Here is a 21,480-nt window from a genome sequence, read left to right as displayed (position 1 = left end):
CATCACTGTCATAATGAGTCATGTCTTCACTACTCAATGAGAAAAGGGATGCAGGGCTAACCCTGTACACCTACTCTTTGAGAAACCAGAGCAAGAAGAACCACAGAAGCTCCCGTTATAGAGCTTAAGCTACTCCAGGGTAGATTTTATGAAGGCACGTCACCCAAGAGCAGCAGGAAGAGCCACAAGCCTATGCTTTTATGTAAGAGACACATTTTCATTCATTCTTTGCCATTTCTACTCTTTCTCTGCCATTTCCAACATTTCTGTTAAGCTCAAGACACTGAGGTGTTTTTTTTTTAAGTGGATTTTCTAAATTAGAAGAAATTTTAAAGAGGAGCCAAACCTCACTAGAAATGAGTAACAAGTTTTTAAAACCTAATATATTATGAACAACATAATAGTATAAAGAACGTCAAGTCCACAGTCAGGGCAAGGGTCCAAAGGAATTTAAGCTATCGGTAAAAAAGTAAGTGTTCTTTTTCCTGATTTACCTCTTATCAATTCTACTTGCCTTCCATTAGAGGGAGAAACATTAACTTCCTCCTCGCTGAGCTTCCCTCAAACCTCTTCACAGTTTCTAGCCACAGATTTTCTAATGTCTTCTTGGTTCCCCCTTGGAGGGAAAGTTATCTCTCACAGCTCTCCTCTGAGCAGTAACTCATCCTAATCCCCTCCGTGAGAAGGAAGAGATAATTCTCAAGTGGCCAGCAGACCCTGCCCCAGCTTTGTAACTCCACTCACAACAGGCCCCAGACCCTTCCAACTGCTTACAAACCGTAAACAAAACAATGCATTTATTTTTTCACATTAAGACTGTGATCATATAAAACAGGCTTGCAAAATATATGCTTAAAAAACATCCTTGGCCACTGAATTCCATGGAAAACAAGTGAGAGAGATTAAGAAAGGGAGGAGGTGGGACATTTAATATCTCTTCAAGGTCTGGATTGATTGGTTCAGGCAGCCCTGATTTTATTTCTACAGGGGCCTGGCATGTATCTGAGAACTAACCAGAGTAATTGATAGGATGACATCACTTTTACAGCCCCAGGATCCCTTGTATAATGGTTTTTAGTGTTTAGGGGAAATACTTCTAAACATAGCTCTTGGCGTGCAGCTCTGGAGCCCTTAAACCAGAGGGCAGTCCTGCCTCTCTGCTACTTTCCCAGGGACCCAAAATATTTTCATGTACACAGCCAAGCATTTTTTTTAATGATTTTCCAACCCCTAAATGATCAGAATGTGCTCCCTAGCATTTTATTCCCAGGTTGAAAAATAATGACGCACTGATGACTCTGTCAGAGCTGGGACATTTTCCAGACCCAAATATGGAATTCAGTGTTAGTGAGCAGTTCTGAAACGCCTCAAAATTTCAAAAAATTGTTTGGGTTTGGGTTTTGCATGTCACCCACTCACTTCATCACACAAGTGCTATTTCTAAATATCCTTTTCCCAAAGAACTGCCACTGGGATTATAAAGTGACAAATGTGAACTTCCAAAAGTGTTTGGAGGTTTGCCCCAAATGGTAGGCATGAGAGTGTCAGGAGCAGAAGGAAGAGAGGAAGGGGAAATTCTGGGCTCTTCCAAGACTTCTGCCTCTGTGTCCCCAGAGCCCATTCACATGCTTGGGGCTAAGTCAGGGAAGACGGCAAGCCAGCCATGAAAGGTGGGCACTGCCTGCTGGCCCTTGTGCCCCACCCTATCCAAAGGCCGTGTCATAGAACCCGACCAGGAAAGCATGATACTTGACCCACCAGATCAGCTCTAATCAAAAGGACAGATGTTCACAAGGTTGGCAAGGATGTGGAGAAATGAAAACCCTCACACACTGCTGATGGGTATGTAAAATGGATCACAGCTTGTCAATTTCTTAAGAGATTAAACATAGAGATGACATGGCAATGGCTCTCCTAGGTAGCTGCCTAAGAGACATGCAAAATGGTCAGTTCAGTTCAGTTCAGTCACTCAGTCATGTCCGACTCTGTGTGACCCCATGAACCACAGCACGCCAGGCCTCCCTGTCCATCATCGACCCCCGGAGTCCACCCAAACCCATGTCCATTGAGTCGGTGATGCCAGCCAACCATCTCATCCTCTGTCATCCCCTTCTCCTCCTGCCTCAATCTTTCCAGCATCAGAGTCTTTTCCAATGAGTCAGCTCTTCGTATCAGGTGTCCAAAGTATTGGAGTTTCAGTTTCAACATCAGTCCTTCCAATGAACACCCAGGACTGATCTCCTTTGGGATGGACTGGTTGGATCTCCTTGCAGTCCAAGGGACTCTCAAGAGTCTTCTCCTACACCACAGATCAAAAGCATCAATTCTTCAGCGCTCAGCCTTCTTCACAGTCCAACTCTCACATCCATACATGACCACTGGAAAAACCATAGCCTTGACTAGACAGATTTTGTTGACAAAGTAATGTCTCTGCTTTTTAATATGCTATCTAGATTGGTCATAACTTCCCTTCCAAGGAATAATCATCTTATAATTTCATGGCTGCAGTCACCATCTGCAGTGATTTTGGAGCCCAGAAAAATAAAGTCAGTCACTGTTTCCACTATTTCCCCATCTATTTGCCAGGAAGTGAAGGGACCAGATGCTATGATCTTAATTCTCTGAATGTTGAGCTTTAAGCCAACTTTTTCACTCTCCTCTTTCACTTTCATCAAGAAGCTCTTTAGTTCTTCTTCACTTCCTGCCATAAGGATGGTGTCATCTGCATATCAGCAGTTATTGATGTTTCTCCTGGCAGTCTTGATTCCAGCTTGTACTTTCTCCAGCCCAGCATTTCTCATGATGTACTCTGCATATAAGTTAAATAAGCAGGGTGACAATATACAGCCTTGATGTACTCCTCTTACTATTTGGAACCAGTCTGTTGTTCCATGTCCTGTTCTAAGTGTTGCTTCCTGACCTACATACAGATTTCTCAAGAGGCAGATCAGGTGGTCTGGTATTCCCATCTCTTTCAGAGTTTTCCACAGTTTATTGTGATCCACACAAGGCTTTGGCATAGTCAATAAAACAGAAATAGATGTTTTTCTGGAACTCTCTTGCTTTTTCAATGATACAGTGAATGTTGGCAATTTGATCTCTGGTTCCTCTGCCTTTTCTAAAACCAGCTTGAACATCTGGAGGTTCACGGTTCACATATTGTTGAAGCCTGACTTGGAGAATTTTGAGCATCATTTTACTAGCATGTGAGATGAGTGCAGTTGTGCGGTAGTTTGAGCATTCTTTGGCATTGCCTTTCTTTGGGACTGGAATGAAAACTGACGTTTTCCAGTCCTGTGGCCACTGCTGAGTTTTCCAAATTTGCTGACATATTGAGTGCAGCACTTTCTCAGCATCTTCTTTCAGGATTTGAAATAGCTCAACTGGAATTCCATCACCTCCACTAGCTTTGTTCATAGTGATGCTTCCTAAGGCCCACTTGACTTCACATTCCAGGATGTCTGGCTCTTGGTGAATGATCACACCATCGTGATTATCTTGATCATGAAGATCTTTTTTGTACAGTTCTTCTGTGTATTCTTGCCACCTCTTTTTAATGTCTTCTGCTTCTGTTAGGTCCCTACCATTTCTATCCTTTATTGTCCTTTATTCTGTCCTTTATTGTCCCATCTTTGCATGAAATGTTCCCTTGGTATCTCTAATTTTCTTAAAGAGATCTCTAGTCTTTCCCATTCTATTGTTTTCCTCTATTTCTTTGCATTGATCGCTGAGGAAGTCTTTCTCATGTCTCCTTGCTATTCTTTGGAACTCTGCATTCAAATGGGTATATCTTTCCTTTCCTCCTTCGCTTTTCGCTTCCCTTCTTTTCACAGCTATTTATAAGGCCTCTTCAGACAGCCATTTTGCTTTTTTGCAAAATGTACATCCACACAAAAACCTGTACATGAATGTCCATAACAACATTATTTATAATAGCCCTAAAGTATAAACAATCCAACTGCCCACCAGTGGATTAATGGATTAACAAAATGTGTTATCTCTATACAATGGAATTTTATCCAGTGAGAGAAAGAAGTGAAGTGCTGATACCAGCTACGACAGGAATGAACCTTGAAAACATGCTCGGTCAAAGAAGGCAGGCACAGAGACCGAGAGTAGATTAGTGGTTGCAGGTGGCTGGGGGAAGGAGGGAGAAAGATGGGAAGTCGTGGTACCAGCTGATGGGCATGTGGTTTCATTTTGGGGTGATGAAAATGTTCTCAAATTAGATCGTGGTGATGGTTATAGAACCCAGTGAATATACTAAAATCCATTGAACGGTATACTGTAGATGAGTGAAGTGTAATGGTATGTAAAATATATCTCAATCAAGGGTTTTTTTTTTTTTAAGGTGAAAAAAATTATTATATCAATGTGCACTTAACAAGCATATGCTTATTGGGACATACCATAGATAATTTTGTCTCAAAATAGTGATACATATAATCCAGTTAAATGTAATATTTACTCAAATCCAAAAGGACACATCAATCACTTGATGAAATTCAGTCATAATTTCCATTAAAATGAACAATCTCTATTAAAAATTTTAAATTTCTTTTTAAAACTGCTAGTTAAGAAAGAGCTGTGGTCACAGCACATTTTGTTGCACTTCACATTTTGTTGCACTTATTGTGCTTTGTGGATATTTTGGTTATTACAAATTGGAGTTCTGTGGCAACCCAGTGTCAGGCAAGTCTATCACCACCAGTTTTCAAACATTTGCTTATTTTGTGTCTCTGGTCACATTTCAGTAATTCTTGCAATAATTCAAACTTTTTCTTTTTTGCTATATTTGTTATGGTGATCTGTGATCTTAGATGTTACTCTTGCAGAAAGATTATATCTCTTGCTGGAGGCTTAAATGATGGCTAGCATTTTTAGCAGAGAAGGCAATGGCAACCCACTCCAGTACTCTTGCCTGGAAAATCCCATGGACAGAGGAGCCTGGTAGGCTGCAGTCCATGGAGTCACAAAGAGTCAGACACGACTGAGCGACTTCACTTTCACTTTCCATTTTCATGCATTGGAGAAAGAAATGGCAACCCACTCCAGTGTTCTTGCCTGGAGAATCCCAGGGATGGGGGAGCCTGTTAGGCTGCCATCTATGGGGTCTCACAGAGTCGGACACGACTGAAGCGACTTAGCAGCAGCAGCATTTTTAGCAATAAAATATTCTTTCTATTACAGTATATATATTATTTTCTAAACATAATGCTATTACACACTTAATAGACTACAGCGTAGTGCAAACATAGCTCTTATATGCACTGGGAAACCAAAAATTTTGTGTGACTCTCTCTATTGTGATATTCACTTTATTGTGGTGGTCTGAACTGAATCAGCAATTTCTCTGCGATATTTATTTATTTATTTAACTTAATTAGTTTATTTTTTTAATATAAATTTCTTTATTTTAATTGGAGGCTAATTACTTTACAATATTGTATTGGTTTTGCCATACATCAACATGAATCCGCCACGGGTGCACATGTGTTCCCCATCCTGACCCCCACTCCCACCTCCCTTCCCATACCATCCCTCTGGGTCATCCCAGTGCACCAGCCCAGAACATCCTGTATCATACATCGAACCTGGACTGGAGATTCATTTCACATATGATATTATACATGTTTCAGTGCCATTCTCCCAAATCATCCCGCCCTCACCCTCTCCCACAGAGTCCAAAAGACAAAGAATGATGGGCCAATTTCATGTAAAGAATGAAGCTTCCAGTTCTACCCAGACTTGCATTTTGGTTACACATGAAGATTTAAAAACAAAACAAAAGCATTCTATTGGTGGAAAGAACTAAATGTGCAATAGATTTCACCCTGTTTGATCCTGTGTTGGAACCCGGGGTGGGAGGGAGTGTGGGGAATATAGAATAAAAATAAGAATTAGTGCTAAGGGCTGATAAGGTCTGTGACACAGAAATATTAACTGTACACAAAACCCCATAGAAATCTGCTCTCTACAAAACCTGAAGATATGGTTGATGGGTGTTTCTGAACACATCCCTGCTTTTTGCCTCACTCTTGTGGATCCCTTTGTTTGCTCTCATCTTCTCAGGCTCACTTAGGAATAAGTTGCCTGTTGATCCTCTTTAGTTCCTCCAAGAAAGCAGATGTGGCTTCAATAACGTGTTAATTCTGGCTGAAATGTCGTGGCATTGGATCTCAACCAGACTGGGCCTTGATGCTGGAGAAACTAACCTTTCCCCTCCAGTTCTACCAGCAAAGCATAACATAACTCATCTAAGAGAATCTTTTAAAAATGGCTATTTGTGCCTTCTGGTAGCTGAATTTAACCTAACATAGAGTATAGCCAGTCAATCTTCTGGCTGACATCTTCTAAAATAGATGTCACTAAGTAATCAGTGGATAATTAAGATGGGTTAATTAGATTGCATTTCGGAACATATTTCTTTGGTTGCTATAAATAGACTTCTCCTCTTGTGTGCCATTTCCTGTGTCTCTGTATATTTGCAAATTTTGTTCATAATGACGCTAGGCATTACTTCCAACTTGAGTTTTTCCAAATTCTTTTCAAAGTAGTAATTATGTCTGAAAACATCCCTTGAGTCAGGCAAAGACAATTATTGCTTTAAAAAAGAAAAATCCCTCTGTCTTTACAAAAATAGTGAGGAGAGTCTAGGAGCAGAGATGGAATACCCAAAGGCATGGAGATGGAGAGAACTGGAGCAAGGGTGGAGCAGATGGGGGAGGGGATCCAGGCAGAGCCCTGCTCTCGGCCCCACACTCCCTGGGAGGTCCTGCCCACCTCTTCCTGCCTTTGCTCTATGCAGGAACTCCTGGCTTCACCAGGCTTGCCTCCCCCTGGAGTCAGTTCCCTTCCTAAAGGTGGAACCATAGGACTAAGACACCAGTTTTATCAGTGATGTTCCCCCAGGGCAGACAGCAGGCAAACACACAGCAACTGATCCAGTTCTGCCAACTAACTCAAGACTTGGACTCTTTACCCCAAACATTAGCAAAGAAGTTCATGAAAGGAGGGGTGATGCAGGGTGGATCTTGACTATGTCTTCCCAGCATCTCATGGTGCTGCTCTCCATTTCGACACCCAGCGGTTCGCCATTTCATTATTCCTGAGGCTTGGTGATCAAATGTCTAAGGGATAAACCACCTAGCAAACTAGTTTTCTATCATTTTCAAAAAAAGAATAAAAGAAGTGATTAAAGGGATTTGGGAGTAGCAAGACAAATCCAGGTCATTTGTTGGCCTGGTGAGCCCTGGGGTCATGTCCCAACATCTGCACAATATCCATGTGGCCTGGACAGGTCTTTCTGATTTCCTCCTCTGTAATATGAGGGTACAAAGACACACAAACACACAGAGACAAACACACACAGAGAGACACACACATTTATATCTAACTGCTCTGAGCATCATAAATCCCTTTAAAGACACACGGCATAATCTTTGATGCTAGTGGTGTTTGCATGCACATTCTCAGATGCCATCAGGGAAGCTGCCCTGTGAAAGTCTGAATTAATGACTGAAAGTCTAGGACAGAATCAGATATGCTTGAAAAGACGGGACCAGTGAAACCAGGTAGCATCCTCCACCGGCACTAGGGCATGACCTGTCTCTGCCGCCTGTGCCTCCCCAGGTTCAAAGTCATCCGCTGGCTTAACCAGACTCAAGCTGCAGGCTCTTGAGCCAGCCCCTGCAGAGGACAGCCCTGTCCAGAGACAGGGCTGTGTGCACCAGAGACTTCAGGGCAGTGTGATTAGGCCCTGCTGTTCTCAGGGATTAATATGTTTATATTCAGGCATGTTTTTAAAAAGCTTATTAGGGTACCTTTAGACTTCAAAGATTCCCAGACTATAAGCTAAATATATATTTAACTATAAAGAAATGTTTTAATCACATTATTTAACAATAGTATAAAACGGAACCTTTAAACTGGTCCCTATCCTGTCCATAATTACATGCTCTGTTAAGAGCCTGGTTCACGGCCAAAATCCCCATGGAGATGTATGAGCCTGGGGACATAGACAACAGCTAACTATGATATCGCTTGCCTTTGTTTCTTTTTGAAAATACCAAAGCAGTTAGCTAATGGTAATGGAGCAGTCACTTTCCATATACTACTTTTTAAAAATTAATGTAGCTTCTTTCTCTCTTTTTATTCTTTCTTCCTTCCTTTGTTCCTTCTTTCTTTCTTTTACTTGAAAGTGAAGCTATCTCTGCTGATGTCTTTGTAGAAAGACAGGATTCCTTCGTAACCCCACCACCACCACCTTTTATTTTGGGGGTGTGTGAAAATAAAGGAATAATATACAGGAATAAAACCATGCAGTTTTTCCCTGGAGCCATGACCCACGGGAAAATGATAAAAATCATCCAAGAAGATTGTCGGTGAAAGTGATCTTCACATATTCATTAAATGAATGAGTGCATGGATCCATAGCAAAAGGGATTCTGAAAAGGTGATTCAAAGAAACACAGATCTGGAAATGATCTTAAGAGTTTAATATTATCAGTGGTGGATAGCATCCTAGAATTACGTGATTATGGGAAACACTCCCCCAAAATTAAAATCAGATACATGCCACACTCTGTGTTATCCACTTTAAATATATCCCCTGACTTAATCCTCACAACAGCCCTGTGAGGTTGGTATGCTTTCCACCTGACAGATAAAGAACTACTAGGGTTGGCCAAAAAGTTTGTTCAGATATTTTCCATAACATGTTATGAGAAAACTGAGCGAATTTTTTGGCCAACACAATAAACCAGAGAAGTCAATGTGTCTGAGGTCACACAGTAAGTGGCAGGGCCGAATTCAAACTCAGTTATGTCTTGCATCAGGACACTCCAGGAGGTAGTGAGTTATGAGTTCCATGGGTTATGTTCTACTACTTTTCTGATGATAGTCAAGGTTCCAGTTGAAGAGACAAGATAATCAATCAACATAAAGGATGTGCAGAAGGCAAATATGCCTCAGTGACTACCAAACACTCAAAATGATGTTAAGACTAAACATGCTGTTTCCTTAACTGTACAGGTTGTGTTATGAGCTAATCCTCCCTCCCCTTCTCACTTTGAAATCTTGTCTTTTGGTCAGTAAGCTATTGAACTAGATGCAGATGCCCTTCTGAAACATGGTTTAAAATAATCAAAATAATAATAATCACAAAAAAATCAAAACTCAAAATAATTTGATTGACATCTCAAAGAGCTTTATCTTATTTAACTAGATGCCCTTCCTTGAGTTAAGGTCACCACAGGATTTATTTAAAACATGATAAAGTCACAGAACATTTATAGAAAATGACCCATCATGGGGAAAAGCAGATAGGCCACCTTTATCCCCCTTATCCCCTCTCCTCTAAAATCTCAGATGTGGATATTACATCTAGCAGATAAGCTTTCTTACTGCCCTTCTCTTCCTAACCTAAACTTGGGAGATTTCCAAAGTAAATGCCTGGGTATTTACAAATTGTCGACAGATATAGCAGTTTTTCCAGTGTTGATTTGGAAAAAAAAAAAAAAAAATGGCCTTTTGGCTTTGTCATGAAGAAACTCTGGTTCTGGAAGTTTTAAAGAGTTAAGAGTCTGGACGGAATGCCTTGGGAATGTTGGCAGGAGGCTGAAAATCCATCCCTTTTGCTTCTCACCCTGGATGGAATCCCGGAACCATGAGCACACAGTGACGACTCTGGGTCCACGTTCTTTCTAAAACTCTGTTCTGATCTGCCCTTAAAGTCAGCTGGGTGTCCTCTGAGGTCCACCGAGTGCTATTATCTGCAGGGGAGGCTCGTTTTTACCTTGTCCTGGGAGACTTCCTGGAGACAGGGAGAAAACATTCTCATTTAGGAGCTGTTAGCTCGTCCTTGTGCAGAAACAGTCTCTGAAGCCTAGTGAGGGTGCTGGGGAGGCAGGGTAGGGGGTAGGACAGAGGCCCCAGTGGAGGCAGAGTTATTTGGCCTGCATTTTTCCTGATCTGATGACATCTCAATGACATTTGAACTTGGCGTCAGGAAAAGAACACAGCCCTGCATATGGGGCCTGGGACCAGAAGGGCAGAGGCGGGGCCTTGGCTGGCATGGCTGCAGGGCCGCTGGGCTCTAAGGACCTGCTGAGTGCCTGGGACCGGCTGGTGTGGGGCCTGACTTGCCGGGCTCTGAGGACGTGCCAAGGCGGAAACGTGCGGGTCCTGAAACTGATGCTGAAACCATGGTGCATCTCCAGGGCTGTCTACCAGGTGGGACCAGAAACTCCTCTTCTGTTTCTTTGTAGCATGAGAAATTCGTGGGGAATGGTGGGAAAGGGACGTCAGCTCTTGTCATTTCTGCATCATGTGTAAGAAGGGGAGGAGTCCACCTTCATCTGGCATCATCTTCCTGGTGCCAGGCAATGGGAGAAGTGCGCTGTAAGCAGGATCTAATTCAGTTTTCCGGACAACCTGATAAAAATGGGTGTTTGTGGCATCTTTTGGAGATAAGGTTATTAAAACTCAGGAAGGGATATAAGGTGTTCAGTGTTACCCAGCTGATAAATGATAGAGCTCTGGGATTTGCACCCAAGTTTTTCTGGCTACAAAGATGAGGATGCCCTCCCCACAAGTTCATGCTCCCTCACAAGAGATGCTATTTTCTCAAAGAGTGTGTGTGTGTATAGGGGTGGCGAAAACCTGATTCGGGGTGTTGACTGGCAGGACAGGAGTTGAGGAGGGATGAGCACTGAACAGCAGTATTGAGTCCCCCTCTTCCCCATTTCATCTCCCTCCCATTTGGTAGCTTCCCTTCTCAGACATTCCCACACAAACGTGAGAAATGGGGAAAGTTTTCTGCAGCTGGGCAGCCCGTCTAAGCCCACTGGCTGGAGACACAGAGCTCTTAAAAAGGGAGAGGGTCTGCTTTCCCACCCATCCATCCAGACTGGTGGCATGAAGCCAGGTCCCTGCTGACCGTGGGGCTTCAGTCCTGATAGCCCAGCCCAGCCTGAGAAGAAGGATCCAGACCGACTGAGAAGGCTGGGGGAGATGAAGGCAAATGAGTAAAGGGCCAACTCTGTCCCTGCCTGCTTCTTGGAGGCAGGTGTCACTAGCTTGGCTTCAGTTAATGTTTCCTTGTAGTGCTGTTTCTTTCACTTAGTTAGTTTGAGAGGTGTTGGCCCCCTCTCTGCTTCCCACACTGCTTGGAAGCAAGCAGGCACAGCTGGCCTTTGTATTCTTAAGCATAATTTGGCTGCATATAATCTCTTAATGTACCATAGTGGCTAAACAGAGGCCCCTGTAGCCACCTTCCCCCCAGCCCTCTCGGTGGACTGTCCATACTTGCACTGAATGAACAGCTTCTTGGAAGATGAGCCCAGGTACCCTGGGTTGGTTTCACAGAGAGACACAGCCCTCTCAGAACCCCTTCCTCCTACTTCATCTGCCTGTTGGCAGATGGGATGAAGACCATTCAAGTCATTTCTAAAAATGAGGATTTTTTTCCCCAGAATTCTTGTGTTTGAAAGGCATATGCCTATAGTTTTGCTGTAAACAGCAAATAAGGATATGTCTGTAATAGATCATATATAAAAGAAACTTGGAAGAAGTCTTCCCAAATTTGACAAGAATCTGAAAAGTCTTTACAATGTTTCCCGTGACAAATTGTGATTCTGAAAGACATCTGGGGGAAAAAATCACCCAGATAGGAGATACAAACAGTAACTAATGTGGCTGGTTTGTCCATTTGAGGATTTTTTTAAAACCTTGGTTTTAGAGTCAAATCTCAACAGCTTGGTGTTGAGGCTAATTCCTTAAACAAGATGAGTCTGTCTTATTTGTTGCTAATTACAAATGAATTTGGGAGTCCTGGCTTCTTACCTCTGTTTCCCCTTTTCTTTTTTATTGTAATTTTTATTATTTCTTGGCTGCACTGTGGGGCAGGTGGGATCTTTGTTCCCCAACCAATCAAAACCATGCCCCCTGCAGTGGAAGCATGCCAAACCACTGGATCTCCAAGGAAGTCCCTCTTCCACATCCTTTTCTCTCCTGTTTTCCTCGCTTTATGTTTCATTAAGTTATATGCAAATCAGGATTCTAAATCAAGGGAGCAGGGTGCACTAGCCCCATGTTGGTGGGCTTTTTAAAGACTTTCCTTCATGTTATAAGTGTACTGGAGAGAACATGGAATTATTGGCCATCAGACCTGGAAGACACCTTCCTCCTGCTACAACTTCAACTCAATTCATCAGACACTTACTGAATAGCAGTTTTATACTTGGCCCTTGGGAGGCAATTGGGACTCAGAAGCTAATCACACCTCATGCTTGTCCATGATTTGTCTCTGGCCATGCCAGACTGGCCAGCCAAGCCAAAATGGTCAGCCTAGAGGTCAGCTGCCTATGACCCACACAGCCTGTCTTCAGCCAACAGGTAATTCCCACAGGTGGCTTTGAAAGGCATTTGTGGCGGGGAAAGCAAGGGCAGCAGGTCTAAATGAGTTCACTGACCTAAGAGGCCATTTTGACCAGTGAGCTGTCTGCAGAGCCAGGCGAGGGGTCTTGGAAAAGAAAGCATAACTGAGAGCAAAAGAGAGCTGCACTGGACCTGAGTGGACTGTTCAGCTCAGTCACTCAGTCGTGTCTGACTCTTTGCGACCCCATGGACTACAGCACGCCAGGCTTCCCTGTCCTTCACCAACTCCCAGAGCTTGCTCAAACTCATGTCCATTGAGTCGGTGATGCCATCCAACCATCTCATCCTCTGTTGTCCCCTTCCCCTCCTGTCCCCAATCCCTCCCAGCATCAGGGTCTTTTCCAATAAGTCAGCTCTCCGCATGAGGTGGCCAAAGTATTGGAGTTTCAGCTTCAACATCAGTCCTTCCAATGAACACCCAGGACTGATCTCCTTTAGGAGGGACTGGTTGCATCTCCTTGCAGTCCAAGGGACTCTCAAGAGTGTTCTCCAATACCACAGTTCAGAAGCATCAATTCTTTGGTGCTCAGCTTTCTTTATAGTCCAACTCTCACGTCTATACATGACTACTGGAAAAACCATAGACTTGACTAGATGGACTTTTGTCAGCAAAGTAATGGTTCTGCTTTTTAATATGCTGTCTAGGTTGGTCATAGCTTTTATTCCAAGGAGCAAGCGTCTTTTAATTTCATGGCTGCAATCACCATCTGCAGTGATTTTGGAGCCCCCCAAAGTAAGGTTTCTCACTGATTCCATTTTCTCCCCATCTATAGGCCATGAAGTGATGGGACTGGATGCCATGATCTTAGTTTTCTGAATATTGAGTTTGAAGCCAACTTTTTCACTCTCCTCTTTCACTTTCATCAAGAGGCTCTTTAGTTCTTCATCGCTTTCTGCCATTAGGGTGGTGTCATCTGTGTATCTGAGTTTATTGATATTTCTCCCCATGGTCTAGATTCCAGCTTGTGCTTCATCCAGCCCAGCATTTTTCATGATGTACTCTGCATACAAGTTAAATAAGCAGAGTACAATATACAGCTTTGACGTACTCCTTTCCCTATTTGGAACCAGTCTGTTGTTCCCTGTCCAGTTCTTACTGTTGCTTCTTGACCTGTATACAGATTTCTCAAGAGGCAGGTCAGGTGGTCTGGTATTCCCATCTCTTTCAGAATTTTCCACAGTTTGTTATGATCCACATAGTCAAAAGCTTTGGTGTAGTCAATAAAGCAGAAGTAGATATTTTTTTGGAACTCTCTTGCTTTTTCGATGATCCAATGGATGTTGGCAATTTGATCTCTGGCTCCTCTGCCTTTTCTAAATCCAGCTTGAATATCTGGAAGTTCACAGTTCACTTACTGTTGAAGCCTGGCTTGGAGAATTTTGAGCATTACTTTGCTGGCATGTGAGATGAATGCAATTGTGCAGTAGTTTGAACATTCTTTGGCATTGCCTTTTTTGGGGATTGGAACTGAAGGAATGGGGGTGGACTGAAGGAATCCCAAATGAGACCTACCATCTCCTGGGCACCTTCACCTATTCCCAGGCCCATTCACACTGGCAAGCAGGTTTGGTTTAAATGGACATGCAAAGCAAAGTACCTGCCTGTCTTCAGAAGCTCACAGCCTCCTGAGGAAGAGTCAAAAAACAAATAGTTTTCAAAGGAAGAGTGGAGAGTAACTAATTTTGCTCTGTGCCTTCTCCACTATAGAATATAGCTTAGCTAAAGTGTAAGGGTAGGGAGGGAGATGGGAGGGGGGTTCAGGATGGGAAACACATGTACACCCATGGCTGATTCATGTCAATGTATGACAAAAACCACTAAAATACTGTCAAGTAATTAGCCTCCAATTAAAATAAATTAATTTTTTTAAAGTGTAAGGGTAAAATAAGACGTATTTGTGAAAGTGTGCTGCAACTGCTGAAGTATATACAAATGGAAATTATTGTTTTTTTATTGAAGTATAGTTGATTTACAGTATTATGTTAGTTTCAAGTGTACAACACAATGACAATATTATTATGGATTATTGATTATAGTCCATTTAAAATTATTGCAAAATAATAGCAATATTTCCCTGTTCTATACAATATATCCCTGTTGATCTATTTTATACAGAATAATTTGTACCTCTTAATCCTTTCCTCCTTTCTTGCTCCTGCCCCCTTCCCTCTCCCCGCTGATAACCACTAGTCTCTTCTTTGTATCTGTGATTGTATTTCTGTTTTGTCATATTTGTGTTATTTTTTAGATTCCACATAAAAAGTGATATCGTACAGTATTTGTCTTTCTCTGTATGACTTATTTTACTAAACATACTATCCTCTAGATCCATTCACATTGTTGCAAAGAGCAGAATTTCATTCTTTTGTATTACTGAGTAGTATTCCATTGTGTGTGTGTGTGTGTGTGTGTGTCTGTATACACATACATACCACATCTTTATCCACTCATCTGTTGATGGACACTTATATTGCTTCCATATCTTAGCAATTGTAAATCATGTTGCTGTAAATATTAGGGTATGTATATCTTTTCAAATTATTGTGTTTTTTTTTTTCAGATGTATACCCAGGAGTAGGATTGCTGGGTCATATGGTAGTTCTATTTTTAGTTTTCTGAGAAGCCTCCGTACTGTTTTCCTCAGTGGCTGCACTAATTCGCACTCTCACAGACAATCTACAAGGGTTTCTTTTGCTCCAGTTCCTCACCAACGTTTGTTATTTGTTTTCTTTTTTGATGATAGGTTGCTTCCATGTCTTGGCTATTGCAAATAGTGCTGCTGTGAACGTTAGGGTGCATGTTTCTTTTCACATTAGTGTTTTCATTTTCCTCAACTGTATACCCAGGAGTAGAATTGCTGGATTATATGGCAGTTCTATTTTTAGTTTTTCATTATCGTTTTTTAAATATGCTGTATCCTTACTGATTTTTTATCATGGGGAAAAATTCATCAAGAATAGAGTGCCTTTAGTAATAGTAAAGGACAGGTAAGCCTAGAATACTGCACTCCATGGGGTCACAAAGAGTTGAACATGACTTAGCGACTGAACACCAATGCAAAACAATGAACAATGATTATTTGTTAATATTCTGTATTATTATTGGCTTTTATCTTGGGAAACATTCATCCAGAATGCCTTTACTTCCTAGTGGTAAGGTGATGAATGGCCATTTTTGTGTGTTTTGTTTAGGCAATTGTCTAGGGAAAACTCTGTTTTCCTTTACTCTCATGCTGCTATCACACTCACAATGCTTTTGGTGTGGGTAGATTTTCCACACCAAGCAATTCTGACACTAACTGCCTAGAGGGAGCACAAGTTCAGGTTGAGGGCTCAGGTTGAGAACTGCCCTACTCTTCAGACACCAATCACACATCCCCAGTTTACCCACAACTTCTGGCTGACTTGTCTACAAATTGGAGGTTCCCATGATCCCCTCCTTGGATTAGGTCATTTGCTAGAAGAGCTCACAGAACCCAGGAAAACACATTTACCAGTTTATTACATGATAGAGGAAATGAGCGGAGAAGGCAATGGCAACCCACTCCAGTACTCTTGCCTGGCAAATCCCATGGATGGAGGAGCCTGATAGGCTACAGTCCATGGGGTCGCTAGGAGTCGGACATGACTGAGCAACTTCGCTTTCATGCATTGGAAAAGGAAATGGCAACCCACTCCAGTGTTCTTGCCTGGAGAATCCCAGGGATGGGGGAGCTTTGTGGGCTGCCATCCATGGGGTTGCACAGAGCTGGACACAACTGAGGCGACTTAGCAGCAGCAGCAGCAGCAGCAGCAGAGGAAATGAGAAAGGACATAGACGAATAGCCAGATGGAGAGATTCATAGGGCAAGGTCTGGGAAGGTCCAAGTGCAGGAGTTCTAGCCCTGTGGAACTGAGATGCATATTATCCCAGCACATAGATATGTTTACCAACCCAGAAGCTTTTTGAACCCCATATGTTTGAAATTTTATGGATGCTTCATCATGTAGGCATGCTCAATCATTAACTCAGTCTTCAGCCCCTCTCTCATTCCCAGAGGATGAGGATGGAGATGAAAGTTTTAAGCTTCCAATCATGGCTTGATCTTTCTGGTGACAAGTCCCCATTCTGAAGCCATCCAAGAGCCCAACAGAGTCACCTCATGAAAACAAAAGACATTCCTATCACTCAGGAATTCTAAGGGGTTTAAGAGCTCTGTGTCAGGAACCAGGGTTGAAGTCCAAATATAAGAACAGAAAATGCTCCCAGTGCTCTTCTCTTTAAGGAAAAATTACAGGAGTTTAAGGAGCTCTGTGCCAGAAATGGAAGACAGAGACCTATATATATATATAACTTTTTTTTCTATTATTTCACAGCAATGCTTTCATGGTTGACAGTTAGTTTCTCCATTGCCTGAAGTGATGGCTATTATTCCCTGGTTGGACTTTTGATTCTGTCAGGGAGCTTTTAAAGCCACCCATGCCCAGGTCTGACTCCCAGAGATTCTTGTTTAATTGATCTAGAGCCTATGTGTGTATGTTTTTTAAGGTTTCTAGGTATTTATTGTGCGCTCCAGCTGAAGAGCCTCTGAGCTGAAAGAAGCTCATTCCACTGTCAGATAGTAAGCAGATGTTTATTTTCTGTGCCTGTGAGTCTATTTCTGTTTTGTAAATAAGTGCATTTGTATCATTTTTTAAGGTTCCACATGTAAGCAGTATTGTAGGACATTTGTCTTTCCCTGTCTGGCTTCCTTCACTTAGTATGATAATCTTGATCATGATAATCATGTTGCTGAAATCTGGCTCCCTGCATTTTAAGCCTGATTTCTCCTATGTGGAGGCCACATAGTTCCATAACCAGGTGCTGTAAGATGTAGTAATACCTGGATAAGACCCCAGGCCCTGCACCTTTATGGACAATACAGGTTAAGTCAATGCTTAGGGGTGAAGAATATGACTGAAAGCCGATCCTTCAATGACATCATCCATTTCCATCTTTTCATGTGTGCTTAGTCGTTCAGTTGTGTCTGATTTTTTGCGACCTCATGAATTGTAGCCTTCCAGGCTCCTCTGTCCATGGGGATTCTTCCAGGCAAGAATACTGGAGTGGGTTGCCATGCCCACCTCCAGAGGATCTTCCCAACCCAGGGATCGAACCCAGGCAGATTCCTTTCCATCTTAGCCACCAGGTAGTCCCATCTTTTCATAGATAAATGGAAATGACCGTGAACCTCAAACATGTATTCTTTTAACCCAAACTACACGTATCGCAACTCAACTGCCCCTGAGCTGAGCTCCAGAAAGTGTCCATGGCCATTCCAATGCTACATGATCAAGAAGGGAAGTTTAGCAGAGGGAAGGTCAGTGCAGAAATAGACAGTAGACATAACTGACTGCAATTACAATAGCTCCATTATGCAGCTGTGACCATGTACACATATTACCAGCAATCATCCTGGAGCCCTAGAAGAGATCCCAAGAAGTGACAGGCCCTAAACTTTAAGCTTCATTAACATCATGATGAAGCCACCTTTTTTCCCTCCTGCCTGACCGCTTATCATGAGTATGAACTACAGGAGAAATAAGATAAATAAGACCAGTAACCTAAATTATTGCTGTGCCATAAATTGCTTCTGGCTCCAAAGATGAAGAGCACATATGCATGGCATATGGGAGTCTGTTTTAGTTTATTTTTTTGGTTGGATGTCATTCATTTTTTCTATTTCTTCGTTTTTGGTCTATTTGCAGAAACGGCACCCTTCATGAGAGTTGTTAGCTTTGTTTCTGTTTTTTAGTTTTTGAGGCTGCTGAATGAAGTCCAAAGAGGAAATTTACCTGCTCTTCCTGACTTTAGGATATAAGCTGTAGGGGAGAAACTAGGAGTGGGAAAATGTTCCAGTGTATGTTCCCACCTTCCTCTAAGGAGTATGGTTTCTTACGTATATTTAAAATCATCCGTGGCTCACCCATCACTTTCTTCTAGAAGAGAATATGGACCAGGAGCCAGAGTGACACCCAGGTGTTGGGAATTTGGGGAGAGTCCTTTTTTATTTATACTGAGAGGTTCTAACCCAGTGCTCTGACACTGCCTCTCTATGGCCCACAGAATCAGCCCTACATTGACCTGTATGTACTGAATTTCCCACAAACACTGCCAGAAAAACAAACAAAAACAAAAAAGTCAATGACAGAGGAGACTGCTTTATCACCCTGGGATGGAGTTTACAGTCACAGAAAATGGTGTGTGTATTTTTCTTTTAATAGGAATTGTGCTTCTGAAACTGAGAGGTTCTAGAAATAGGAATGATTTTGAAACTGCATTTTTATCAACTGTCTGTATAATGAGTTATAATGATGTCAGTGGTAAATTTTTCTAATGATGAATAATTCCTCTAAAAGGGGATTGGGTTTGCAATGATTTATTTGTATCTTCTAAAGCAACTAATACAACCAGTCTGGGACCAATGGATGATGCCATGATTCCAGGAAACGTTCCCACATGTGCAAAGCTAGGCTTTGATGCTCAATTTGCTATTTTTGCTGTTCCTCTTTCATCATTTCGTTCCGGCAATGTATGTTTTCCAGGGGTTGTGCTTTTTGTATTATTTAGTGCCTGCATATGCTGTGGAGCTGAGCCTTTCCTCCAATGATCTACAACATATGTTATAGTTGAAGGGGAAAAAACAGGTTTGCACCAAGCAAAGCAATTACCAAATTTGTTCTATTTCTTTCTACCTTTTGTCAAGTCTGTGCATTTGTTTACATCAACCTTTTCTGCCACTCATTACAGCTATTCATGCCCGTTGGTAAAGGGTTATATGAATGCATTTCTGCTGATGTGCTTGAATGTTACACACACATCTTTGTGACTGCATCTTCTTACATTGATAGGAGTCACGTCTTTGCAATAGAACCTCATGAATCTGCAAAGCTCATTCTTGAATTTTCTAGCAATGTATTTGCAAAGTAGGATCTCAGTTTTTACTTAGTTCAGAAAATATTTTTGAGTCTGACATGCAGTAGATTTTCATCCTTCTTGAAAGCACTTTCCTTGGTTCCAGTGAGAAAATACTACTTCAAGGTTTAAAATTAGCTGTCAATTACTGCATCAAGCAATGCTCACTTTGGGCCAGTCCCTCCCAACAGATGCTAATCTGCTTTGAAAGCATTGTGGAAATCAACTCAGAAGTTTCTCTTTTGACAAATATCACATTACCTTTGAATAATGAGGGCTTCTAAATTTCTACTCAGGTTGGGCTTTGGAAATAGTCATCCCAACAGAAGGAGAGTAGCCAATTTTTTAGTTAAATTGTATGATTGTTTAAAGGTCTTAGGACTGAGACTGATGGAAACTGTGGGAGATCTAATTTCTCTGCCATTGCCTGGAAATAATGCTTGTTTAACTAAATGGTGAGTCTTTGTCTAATATCCTCGAAATGCCTTCTTCTTCACAAAGCAGAGTCTTTTCAAAGATCCCATTGAGAGGCAATTTTCAAACTTCTTAACTTTAAGCAAAACATACATGCATAGAGTCAATAGGGTGTTGTCAAATGAATTCTCTTATTTTCGATTCTCAGTGCCAGTGCGGTGGGGGAGGGGTGCATTATAAATGAGGATACTGCATTGAGGCTCAGAGAAGTTAGTGACTAGCCTCTTGTGGCATAGGATCTCAGCATTTGTGTTATCAACATTTGTTCTGGAGTGATGGTCACCTATTCAAGTGTCACCTGATTTGAAGGCATCTCTTTCTGCAGAGTCATTTGAAAGGTGATGGGCAGTAGTAGCTGCAGAAATCCAATATTCTAAAATATATTCCTATCTTTACCAATAAATCTGGGTATGACATATTTCTACCTCAGTTTCTTCACTAAATGAAGATTCATTCATTCATTTATTCAGGTGTTTGCTCATTCATCTAACAAATAATTAAAGAACACCTGCTCTGTGCAGATATTGTGCTGAGTTCCAGAGATGGGAGAGTGAACAAAACTGAACATGACACGATATTTGTTTACAGATTATATTACAGTGGTGGAGTTCTGATAATCACTCACTCAACAGAACTAATAATTATGCAGACTCACAGGAAATTAAAATTGAATGTCAGTGCTTTGAGGACAAGTTACCTAAGGGCCTGAGAGAGTTTCACCGGGAAACCTGCTTGTTCTGTGACATCAAGGAAGGCCTCCTGAGAAGACAATAGATGAGCAGAGGTCTTGTTAATAAAGACGAGTGGGTATGAACTAGGTAAAGGGAATGAGCAGAAACAACACAATGTGCCAGCTTAAAGTTGCTGCAGCGAAAAGGAGTGCAACTAGACTGAATTTGTTAGGCTAACAATCATGCGTCTTTATGTAATAAGTGTGATGTGATTTATATCATTTACAGTAATGATGTCCATACTGCTTAACCACTGGCTGCTCTTCACTGAGCCTTGTTCTAACCTGGCACTGGACCTTCTGAAAACCAGCTGGCCTTTGTTAGAAACCTCACCATACAGTCTTAGCTGGAAATTTTCTTTATTCTCAAGGCTATGAGCTCATCCCCACACCAGATGGGTTCCTAATAAATGATGATTGTGCAATCTGATTATTTTCGTCATGCTAACTCTCTTTGGAAGATGGAAGATGGAAGCAGGGCATGGGATCTCTTTATCATCTTTCTAAGTTGGAAGAGAATTCCCCATTGTGTTCGCACACCCTGCATTTTGAGAGAAAACATACAGTGTAGAACTAGGCAGTTCTGCCCTAAGGGTCCACTAACACTAATGGGCTTTTTATATTTATTTATTTGGCTGCACCAGGTCTCAGTTGTGGCACACAGGATCTTTTAGTTGCGGCATGTGAGATCTAGTTCCCTGACCAGGGATCGAACCTGGGCCTCCTGCATTGAGAGTGCAGAGTCTTAACTACTGGACCACCAGGAAGTCCCAATAGCAATTTAACTGTAGACAGTCAACTCATTTTCCTCACCAGGTACATGAATTAAAGTAACTGGGCTTCTGCAGTAGATGCCTTGGAAATCTCAATGACTTAACACAACAGAAATGTAGTTTTCACTCAC

At 41.9% G+C, this 21,480-nt stretch overlaps 1 protein-coding gene and 1 non-coding gene across 2 annotated transcripts in view; one reads left to right on the top strand and one right to left on the bottom strand.

The window, feature by feature from the left end:
• Positions 9,543–21,480, top strand: part of FRMD4A (FERM domain containing 4A) — a 324,865-nt gene continuing 312,927 nt past the window's right edge. Inside the window, exon 1 of the mRNA XM_018057129.1 lies at positions 9,543–10,233. Within this exon, the coding sequence (XP_017912618.1) occupies positions 10,075–10,233 (159 nt within the window). The 5' untranslated portion in view covers positions 9,543–10,074. The remainder of the gene's footprint in view (positions 10,234–21,480) is intronic.
• Positions 21,271–21,343, bottom strand: TRNAE-CUC. The gene has a single exon. It is a non-coding gene; the product is annotated as a tRNA-Glu (tRNA).

The sequence above is a fragment of the Capra hircus genome, chromosome 13, assembly GCF_001704415.2.
Source record: "Capra hircus breed San Clemente chromosome 13, ASM170441v1, whole genome shotgun sequence".
Lineage (NCBI taxonomy): Eukaryota > Metazoa > Chordata > Mammalia > Artiodactyla > Bovidae > Capra > Capra hircus.
This window is presented reverse-complemented; position numbering and strand designations above follow the sequence as displayed.